Raw genomic sequence first — 11284 nt, 5'->3', positions numbered from 1 at the left:
ACTCATAACATTTGTGTATTTATTATCTATGACCAATTTTCTGCAAGAATAGCAGGGTTGAGTCATTATAGCAGAGACTGTATGGTCTATCAAACCTAAAATGTTCACTCTTTGGCCCTTTATAGAAAAAATTTGCTGACCCTTGTAACAGAGGAAAAGTTAATAATCAAACAACAAAGGCTTTCAGGGAAATGATCAGTTAATCCAGAGTTGAGAGCATTGGCTTTTTGAATTTTCCTTTGGTATCAAAGTCTAAAAATGTGATTTAACCTAAGATCTAATGTAGATATTAACTTCTAGATAAATTAATAATGAATAAGGCTTTTTTCAAATAAAAAATAACTTAGCAACTAGTTGTTTAGTGCCAAGTATGTGTCAGGCAATTGACATACTTGGGGAGGAGGTAGAGAAAGGAAGTTGTAAGGAATTAATGAGATAAAATAGAATTGTGGGGTTTTCCCTACATGTTGTAAGTATGACATTTTCAAATGGTGACCTTCTTTTCTTTCTTTCTTTCTTTTTTTTTTCTTTTAGAGACTGCTGTGTTACACAAAAGGATGTGATTTTCAGGATACTACCGAGTGAGAAGGATGAGCCCTGATGTGCCTCTACTGAATGATTACAAAAAGGACTTCTTTCTGAAGCGCTTTCCACAGACTGTTCTTGGAGGCCCTCGACTCAGATTAGGCTATCGTGCCCCTCCTTACGTATATATCAATCAGATCATCCTTTTTCTGATGCCATGGGTTTTGGGTGGAATAGGAACATTTTTGTACCAATTAGACATCCTAGAAGACTATTACACAGCAACACTCTCAGGAGGACTAATGATTTTCACTGCATTTATCATCCAGTTCACAAGTTTATATGCCAGAAACAAATCGGCAACAGTAGAAAGAATGCTAAGCACAGATATCTTAGCAGAGGAAGATGAGCATGAATTTACAAGTTGTGCTGGTGCTGAGACTATCAAATTTCTAATTCCTGGCAAGAAATATATAGCCAATATGGTTTTTCATTCTGTTCTTGCTGGGCTAATGTGTGGTCTTGGAACATGGTATCTGCTCCCGAATAGGATGACCTTGCTGTATGGCAGCGCGGGAGGCTCTGTTCTGCTGTTTTTCTTTGGATGGATGACATTATGTACAGGAGAATATTCACTAATTGTAAACACAGCTATAGAGACTGCAACTTTCCAAACCCAGGACACTTATGAAATTATTCCTCTTATGAGACCTCTTTATATTTTTTTCTTTGTTTCTGTAGATCTTGCATACAGGTAATCAGCTATCAAATATGTTATAACTTGCTTTGTTTTTAAGCATAAATAATAGGAGCACTCTCTTTAGTATTAAAAAAACGTGTCTGAATTGGAAGTCATCAAGACAAATCATTGGGTGATAGTTTGTTTTGATGATTAATCTCTTGGGACTAATCTCTGTTAAACTGCCATACTAAAGTAGTAAATAAATCTTATTGAAGGGTAAAAAGAAAACCCTTCATAAGGTAAGATAAATAAGCAAAATTTCAATCCTGTGTTTCACTTTTAAGTAAAGAGCTATGACTCTGTAAGTTAGCTGGCCAAAAACCAAAAAGAGGTAGAACTTTCTTGTGAGGAGATAATGAAGACTTTAAGAGTAATATACATAAATACCATGTATAGATTGAATGAATTAATGATGAATAGAATAACATCTAATTTTGTTATAGTAACCAATAGAAGATCCATTGATTTTTTTTCAAAGTCAGTTGGCTACAGAAGAAAAGTAGAAAATATGTTTAACAAAATTGTTTGCAAAATTGTTTGCTAACCCTTTTGCTTGCTTTTTCTAAGTGTGACTTACCTCTCTGTTTCTGTAGATTACAACTTTCTTTTTTTACACGTTACTGTCCAGGTAGAAATAGACAGTCATGCTACAGACTGAATATATGTCTCCTCCCAAATTCATATATTTAAAGCCTTAACCCCCCATGTGATAGTATTTGGAGATGGGGTCTTTGGGAGGTTAATAGAATAATGAGGATAGGGCCCTGGCCTAATGGTATTAGTGCCCTTATAGAAAGAAATACCAGAGAGCTTGATCTCTCTCACCACCATTATGAGGATGCAGTGAGAAGCTGGCTCTCTGCAGGACAAGAGGAGAGTTCTCACCAGGTTAATGGGTCATGCTTATAAGTTCTTTGGCTAGTCCCTTTCCAATACTGCACTTTATATCCCCATGGTTATTCTGTAAGTACCTATTTGTACTTGTTAATCCCCTTACCTCTTTACCCATTCTCCACCCCACCCTCACGTCTGGCAACCATCAAAATGCTCTCCGATCCATGATTCTGTCTCTGTTCTGCTTGTTTGTGTAGGTTTGTTTTTTAGATTCAACTGATATGTACTTATTGCCATTTTATTGTTCATAGTTTTTTTCTTCTTTTTCTTAAATAATTCCCTTTAACATTTCATATAATAATGGTTTGGTGATGATGAACGCCATTAGTTTTTTTCTTGTCTGAGAAGCTCTTTATCTGCCCTGTGATTCTAAATGATATCTTTACTGAGTAGAGCAATCTGGGCTGTATGTCTCTGCTTTTCATGACTTTGAATATTTCTTGCCAGTCCCTTTTATCCAAAGTTTCTTTTGAGAAATCAGCTGACAGTCTTACAGGAACTCCTCTGTAGGTAACTAACTGCTTTTCTCTCGCTGCTCTTAAGATTCTCTCTGTGTCTTTAACCTTTGCCATTTTAATTACGATGTGCCTTGGAGGGGGCTTCTTTGTGTCCATCTTGTTTGGGACTCTCTGTGCTTCCTGGACTTGCATGTCTATTTCCTTCACCAAATGAGGGAAGTTTTCTTTAATCAATTTTTCAAATAGAGTTCCAATTTCTTGCTCTTTCTCCTCTCCTTCTGGCACCCCTTGATGCGAATGTCGGGCCTCTTAATGTTTGCTTACACTATCCAAGTTTTTTTGGATTCCTTTTTCTTCTTGTTGTTCTGATTGGTTGTTTTTTACTTCCTTATGCTCCAAATCATTGATATGATTCTCAGCTCCATTTTCTCTACTGTTGGTTTCCTGTAAATCCTGTATATCAGTTAGTGTATCCTTTGTGTCTGGCTGGCTCTATTTTATGCTGTTGAGGTCCTCACTAAGTTCCTTGAGCATCCTGACAGCCAGTGGTTTTTTTTCTTTACTTTTTAAAATGTAATCGTCGTCGTACTTTTTCCATTGCCATTTATTCCCCTTACAGTCCCCTGCCCCCAGCAGTCACCACACCGTTGTCCATGTCCATTAGTCATTTTTCCTTTTTTCTCAATCCCTCCATCTCCTCACTGCCCCACCCAGCTGTCATCCTGCTCTACATCTATGAGCCTATCCCCATTTTCCTTGTTAGTTCAGTTTGTTCACTAGGTTCCACATAGTATAGAAATCATATGGTATTTGTCTTTCTCTGACTGTCTTATTTCACATAGCATAATGTCCTCCAGGTCTATACATACTGTCACAAAGGGTAAAAATCTGTTTTATGCCTGTATAGTACTCCATTGTGCAAATATCCCATAGTTGTTTTATCCACTCATCTACTGATAGACCCTTGGGCTGCTTCCATATCTTGGTGATTGTAAATAACACTACAGCGAACATAGGGGTCCTTATGTTCTTTCAAATTAGTATTTTGGATTTCTTCTAATATATTGCCCAAAGTTGGATCAGTGGGTCAAAAGTCAGATCCATTTTTAACATTTTGATGTATCTCCATACTGCTTTCCACAGTGACTGCACAGTCTGCATTCCCACCAACTCTACACGAGGGTTCCCCTTTCTCCCCATCCTCTCAGCACCTGTTGTTTGTTGATTGATTGATGACAGCCATTCTGACAGGTGTTAGATGGTATCTCATCATGGTTTTAATTTGCCTTTCTCTAATGATTAGTGACATTGAGCTTTTCATATGCCTGTTGGCCATCTGTATGTCCTCTTTGGAGAAGTGTCTGTTCGGGTCCTTTGCCCATTTTTTAATTGGGTTGTATGTTTTTTTGGTGTTGAGTTGAATAAGTTCTTTGTAAGTTTTGGGTATTAACCCCTTATCGGATGTATTGACAATATGTTCTCCCATTCTCTGGGCTTTTATTTGGTGATGATTTCCTTTGCTGTTCAAAAACTTTTTAGTTTGATGTAGTCCCATTTTTTTACTTTTTTTCTTTTGTTTCCCTTGCCGGGGGAGACATATCTGATAAAATAATGCTATGACCAATGTCTGAGATTTTGCTGCTTATGTTTTCTTTTGGGATTTTTATGGTTTCCAGCTTAACATTTAAGTCTTTAATCCATTTTGGATTTATTCTTGTGTGTAGTGTAAGAAAGTGGTCTAGTTTCATTTTTATGCATGTATCTGTCCAATTTTCCCAACACCATTTAGTGAGTAAACTGTCTTTAGCCCATTGTATGTTCTTGCTTCCTCTGTCAAATATTAATCAACTATGAAGGTGTGGGTTTATTTCTGGGCTCTCTAGTCTGTCCATTTATGTATGTGTCTCTTTTTTTATGCCAGTACCATGCTGTTTACTATGGCCTTATAGTATAGTTTGATATTAGGTAGCATGATTCCTCCAACTTTGTTCTTCTTTCTCAGGATTGCTATGCGGGCCTATTGAGGGTCCATATAAATTTTTGAAATATTTCTTCTTCTATTCTGTGAAATATGTCATTGGAATCTTGTTAGGAATTGCATTGAATCTATAGATTGCTTTGGGTAGTATGGACATTTTAATGATGTTAATTCTTCCTAAACATGAACATGGTATATGCTTCCACTTATTTGTATGTTCTTCCATTCCTTTCTTTGTCTTATAATTTTCCAAGTATAGGTCTTTTACATCCTTGGTTTGGTTTATTCCTAGGTATTTTATTCTTTTTGAAGGAACTGTGAGCAGGATTGGCTTTTTTTTTTAATTTCCCCTTTTCCTAGTTCATTATTGACATAAAAAATGCAACTGATTTCTGGATATTAATTTTGTATCCTGCTAATTTGCGAAGTCATTTATCAGTTCTGGTAGGTTCTTGGTGGAATCTTTGGAGTTCTTTGTGTACGGTATCATGTCATCTGCAAATAAAGACAGTTCTACTAACTTCCTTTCCAATTTGGATGCCTTTTATGTCTTCTTTTGGTTTCATTATTTTGGCTAGGACTTCCTGTACTATGTTGAATAAGAGAAGTGAAAGCGGATATCCCTGTCTTGTTCCAAATTTTAAGGGGAACGCCTGTAGTTTTTGCCTGTTAAGTGTGATGCTGGCAGTGGTTTTGTCATATATGGCCTTTACTATATTTAGATATGTTCCCTTTGATCCCAGTTTGCTGAGTGTTTTTATCTTAAATAGGTGCTGGATTTTATCAGATGCTTTTTCTGCATCTATTGATATGATCATGTGGTTTTTATCCTTCATTTTCTTATGTGGTGAATCACATTTATTGATTTGCGAATGTTGTACCAACCTTGCATTTCTGGAATAAATCCCACTTGGTTGTGGCGTATGATCTTTTTGGTGCATTGCTGTATTTGGTTTGCTAATATTTTGTTGAGGATTTTAGCATCTATGTTCATCAGGGATATTGGCCTATAATTTTCCTTCTTTTTAGTGTCTTTATCTGGTTTTGGAATTAGGATAATGCTGGCCTTGTAAAATGAGTTTGAAAGTCTTCCTTTCTCTTGAATTTTATGAAATAGTTTGAGAAGGAGAGGTTAGTTCCCAGAATGTTTGGTAACATTCACCTATGAAGCCATCAAGTCCAGGGCTTTTGTTTGTTGGGAGTTTTTTAATTACTGCTTCAGTTTCACTAGATAAAACCTTTCTATTCAGATTCTCTGATTCTTCCCAACTTAGTTTCAGAAGATAGTATGTTTCTAGGAATTTATACATTTCATCCAGGTTGTCCAGTTTGTTCGCATATAGTTGCTCATAATATTTTTTATATCCCTTTTTATTTCTTTGGCATCAGTTGTTATTTCTCCTCTTTTATTTCTGATTTTATTTATTTGGGCCCTTTCTCTTTTTTTGTTGATGAGTCTGGTTAAAGGTTTGTCAATCTTGATTATCTTTTCAAAGAACCATCTCTTGGATTTGTTGATCTTTTGTATATTTTTTTGACTCTTTTGTTTATTTCTGTTATGATCTTGATTATTTCCTTCCTTCTACTCACTTTGGGCTTGCTTTGTTGTTCTTTTACAAGTTCCTTTAAATGTGAAGTTGGATTGTTTATTTGAGCTTCTTCCTTTTTTTGAGATAGGCCTGTAATGCTATGAATTTCCCTCTTAGGATTGTTTTCCCAGTGTCCTACAGATTTTGAATTGTTGTGTCCTCATTTTCATTTGTTTCAGGGTATCTTTTGATTTTCTCCTTGATCACATTGTTGACCTATTCGTTGTTTAATAACATGTTCTTTAGCTTCTATGTCTTTGCATGTTTTTCAGTGTTCTTGTGATTGATTTCTAGTTTCATAGCACAGTGTTCAGAGAGGATGCGTGTTATGATTTCAGTCTCTTAAATGTATTGAGACTTGTTTTACACCTTAACATGTGGTTCATCCTAGGAAAACATTCCATGTGCACTTGAAAAGTATGTTTATTCTGCTGCTTTGGGGTGAAATGCTCTGAAGATAACCATTAAATCCATTTGATCTGGTGTGTGGTTTAAGGCCACTGTCATCTTGTGATTTTCTGTCTGAAGATCTATCCACTGAAGTCAACGGGGTGTTAAAATCCCTAACTATGACTGTATTTCTGTTGATCTCTCCCTTTATGTCCATCAAGATTTGCTTCACATATTTAGGTGCTCCTATGTTGGGTGCATAGATATTTACTAGATGATATCCTCCTGTTAGATTGTTCCCTTTATCATTAAGTAGTGTCCTTTTGTCTCTTACTGTAACCTTGGTTTTAAAGTCTATTTTGTCAGATATAAGTGCTGCTACCCCTGCCCCCCGCTTTTTTTCCCTTTCCATTTGTATGAAATATCTTTTTCCATCCCTCTACTTTTACTCTGTATCTTTCAGTCTGAGATGGATCTCTTGGAGGCAGCATATACTGGGTCTGGCACAAATAACACCCATTTTTTGTTACAAAATCACAAGCATATAATTCTGTAACATAAGAGTATCACACTGGAGCACATCATATGAAATTTTAGGTGAAATGCTCAAATTGCTGTCCATCTCATGCGAGACTTTCACAAACCCTACCAACCACATTCAAGCAAGCCTTATTTCTGTCTGGCCCTGTATATGTGTCTTCTTTTCTTATTCATTCAGCTACCCTATGTCTTTTGGTTGGAGCATTTAAACCATTTATATTTAATGCAATTATTGATAGGTATGTATTTAGTGCCATTTTATTGTTAGACTCTGTTTTTGTTTTATATATTCTTTCACTTTTTCTTCTCCTTCTTAAAGCAAGTTCTTTAACATTTGTGGCAGTACTGGTTTGGTGTTAACAAACCCCTTTAGCTTTTTCTTGTTTGGGAAGCTCCTTACTTCTCCTTTAATACTATATGATAGCCTTGGATGGGTAAAGTAGCTTTGGCTGTAGGTTCTTGTTTTTCATCATCTTGAGTAATTCATGCCACTCCCTTTTGGCCTGACATGTTTCTGTTGAATAATCAGAATGCAGTGTAATTGGTGCTCCCTTGTATGTTATTCTCTTGCATCTTTTAGGGTTCTCTCCTTGTCTTTATGCCTTGTCATTTTAATTATGATGTGTCTTGGTGTGGACCTCTTTGGGTCCAACTTGTTTGGGACTCTGTGCTTCCCAGACTTGTGTGTTTTTCCTTCACCAGATTAGGGAAGTTTTCTGTCATCATTTCTTCAAAGAGGTTCTCTCTCTTTGCCTGCTTGCTCTTTTCCTTCTGGTATTCCCATGATGCGGATGGTGTTACACTTCATTTTGTCCAAAATGTTTCTTAAGCTCTCCTCATTTTTTAAAATTCTTTTTTTCTTTTTGCTGCTCTACCTGGGTGTTTTTTCATACCCTTTCTAAGTCATTGATTCAGTCTTCTTCTTCACCTAACCTATTGTTTATTCCTTCCAGGGTATTATTTATTTCAGATATAGCATTCTTTGTTTCTTTTTTTTTTTATTTTTTTGACATAGTATAACAATAATCTTTCCCTCTTTTTTATTTTTTATTTTTTATTTTTTTTAATTTTTTTTTAATTAATTTATTTACTTTTTAAATACATTTGTCTCTGCCTTCCCCCCACCTCTTTCCCTTGCCCCCTCCCACCTTCCCTCCCTCAGCTCTTCCCCTTTGGTTTTGTCCATGAGTCCTTGCTATATGTTCCTTGACTTTCCCCTCTAATTCACCCTTTTTTATGGTTTCTGTGTCTTTTTCACGCTGTTGAGAATGCTTATAATCATTACTTTAAACTCTGTCTGATAAATTGCTTGTCTCCATTCCATCTAGTTGTTCTTTCATTTGGGATCTGTTGTTTTTTTTTTTGTCTTCCCATTTTGGCTACTTCTGTGTATTTTCTGCCTCAGTTGTTAAACTTATCAGTTGTTAAACTAATGAAGCTGTAGCCAGCAGCCCAGCTTAAGATCCACATGATGGAGTAATTCTTGTGAGCAGAGCCATTGCTTCGCCTCAGGCTGATGCCACTTGGATGGGAGAGCCCTGCCTGAGGAAGGTAGCTCTTGCAGTGTGGGGGATGGCGCAGCACAGGGATTCTGGTTGCTGTTCCTCTGGTTCTCACCCCAGAGCCACCAACACCGGGCTCTCCTCAAGTGCCTCTAGTCTACTCTGCCCTCCCTCTGCTGGAGCCCAGTGTGTGTGGCCACAAATGAAATTTTGTGTGTTGTCCCTTTAAGAGGCTGTCTGCATCTCTAGCCATCTACCCTGGCAGACAAAAACCCTGCTGGTTTTCACAGCTGGATGTTTTCTGGGTTCCTTTCTGGTTCTGGTGCTATAAGCTGGGGAGCCCAGCTTGGGGTTTATACTCCAGAGTTCTTAAGGGGAACTGCCCCCGCCCCGCCACTGAAATAGCCCTTTGGAACCTCAGCCACTACCCATGGGTGCCCAGTGAGCCCTCTCGCGCCTCCACCATACTCCCTACCAATCTTGTTGTGGTAAAGTAGTTTCTTCTGTCTGTCCTTGGTTATAAGGCTTCTCTCCAGCTATTGTTTAGTTGGTAATCCAGGATGCTTTCTCTACAGTTTAGTTGTAATTCCAGATTTGTCCTGCGAAGAGGTTAATGTAGCTTCTACTTACTCTTCCTCCATCTTGGATCTCTAACCAGAGTTTTGAACTCTGCATCTAATAGATAGTTATCTCTATTTTTTGTTGTTGTTCTTTTTCTGGAGTTTTGATCTGTACTTTGATTTGTGTTATATTTTTTTTGTCTCCTCGTTTTGGCAGCGTCCCTGTGTTTGTTTCCATGTATTAGGTAGAGCTGCTGTGACTCCCTTTCTTGGTAGCATGGCCTAATGTAATAGGTGTCCTGTAGGATCCAGTAGCACAGCCTCCCCTATCACCCAAGCTGGATACGCGAATTACACCCTTCATGTGGGCCGAGTGCCCCCTCTTCTTGTAGTAGAGCCTTGGTTGCTGTTTGTCAGGTCAATTGAAGGGAATTACCCCGGCCAGTCAGCTCCAGGGATTGGCTGTGACTACTGACCACCAACCTCTGCCCTCTGTGAAGGATCAGCTCTGCAGGGGCAGGAGGGTGGTGCTCCAACATGGTCTGTAGGTGTCCACTGGTACTGCAGGTTCTGTGGTTTGCCGGGTGGTACAAGCCAACATCAGCCCCCTCCTGTGTCCTTCTTGGAGCCACTGTACATGAGCTATAAAGCTACTTGTACTTGGCTGCTACTTGTACTTGGCTTGGAGATTCTGAGGCAAAGCCAAGCTGTGAATCTAAGTTGGCTGCTGCTAGTGCCAGGCCTGGGGCCACTTAGCTAGAGGTATGGAGGCTGAGGGCTCATGGAGGCTAACTGTTGCTTGTTTGAAAGAATTTAGGAAATTGTGAAACATGAGTCAAGACCAGCTATTTGTATGGAAAAGTTACTGTTAACAGGTTGAGTGGGCCTATAAATTGGATGTGATGGATTCCCAGGGGATCTCCAGGGTGGGGCAAACATTGTTAGTCAGGTTGATGAAGTCTCAGGTATGACACCAACCTGCCAGTTCTGTAGCTTTGTGTGGGGAGGGTTCAGAAAAAGGATAATAGCCTCTGCCTATCCTTTTTTCTGGGAGAAAGCTGTCCCCCCACTCTCACCTTGATGCCAGACTTCAGTTCCTCTCGGTACAACACTGGTGCGTTTCAAGCTGCTGCCCTGGTGCTAGAGCTCAGAGAGATTGAGTCTTGAGTAAGTCCGTGTGTGGTTCTTTAACAGGAACTGCTTGGGACTCAAGAATTTTCTTCTCCCAACTTAATCCCCACTAGTTTTTGCAACCAGAAGGGGACTTACCTTCCTGGCAGTGGAACCCTGGCCTGGGGGGCCTGGTGTGGGGCTGGGACTCCTCTCTCCAGAGATACTCCTCCCAAATTTATATCCACCACAAGGGGATGTGCAGCCCATTCTGCATCTCCACTCCTTTTGCCAGTCTGGGTAGATGTGGTTTCTTTAATTCCATAGTTGTCATATTCCATTCATCTTGATTTATGACAGTTCCGCATGGTGGTATTTCTATAGCTCAGTTGTAATTTTGATGTGGTTGTGCAAGGAAGCAAGCCGTGTTTACCTGTGCTGTTATCTTGATGGGAAGTCGCCCAGAATGCAAATTCTTATGTTACTATCTCACAGTACCATTTATGAAATCAGAAATTATATATCTGCTGTGATACATCTTTGCATTTAAATGATGCCCTAGGTTTCATTTTAAAAAACATCTTAATTAACTTATAGTTTTGGTTACCTTGATTTTCTGCATTACTCGTTTCTAAAAAAAAAGAACGTAAAATGTCTTTTACTATTTTATTTTGATTTTATATAGTTTAATGTTTACAGTTTGGTAATTACAAAGGAAAAATTTTTAATTTTTATTTATTTATTTTTAGAGCGAGGGGAAGGGGGGAGAAAGAAAGGGGGAGAAACATCAGTGTGTGGTTGCCTCTTGAGTGCCCCCTACTAGGGACCTGGCCCACAACCCAGTCATGTGCCCTGACTGGGAATCAAACCAGCGGTCCTTTGGTTCACAGGCTGGCACTCAGTCCACTGAGTCATACCAGCCAGGGCACAAGGAAAATTTTTTACCTAAAAGACATTGTTCAAAAATATTTTTAAATAAAAAATTGACATTTTTGT

General features: G+C 38.5%; 1 protein-coding gene across 1 annotated transcript in view; it reads left to right on the top strand.

The window, feature by feature from the left end:
• Positions 1 to 582: 582 nt before the first annotated feature.
• The window catches only part of PCNX4 (pecanex 4), a 33266-nt gene continuing 22564 nt past the window's right edge, over positions 583 to 11284 (top strand). Inside the window, exon 1 of the mRNA XM_054567481.1 lies at positions 583 to 1279. Within this exon, the coding sequence (XP_054423456.1) occupies positions 591 to 1279 (689 nt within the window). The 5' untranslated portion in view covers positions 583 to 590. The remainder of the gene's footprint in view (positions 1280 to 11284) is intronic.

This window comes from Pteronotus mesoamericanus, unplaced genomic scaffold (genome assembly GCF_021234165.1).
Source record: "Pteronotus mesoamericanus isolate MK-2021 breed Mesoamerican mustached bat unplaced genomic scaffold, CSHL_Meso_final contig_182, whole genome shotgun sequence".
NCBI lineage: Eukaryota > Metazoa > Chordata > Mammalia > Chiroptera > Mormoopidae > Pteronotus > Pteronotus mesoamericanus.
This window is presented reverse-complemented; position numbering and strand designations above follow the sequence as displayed.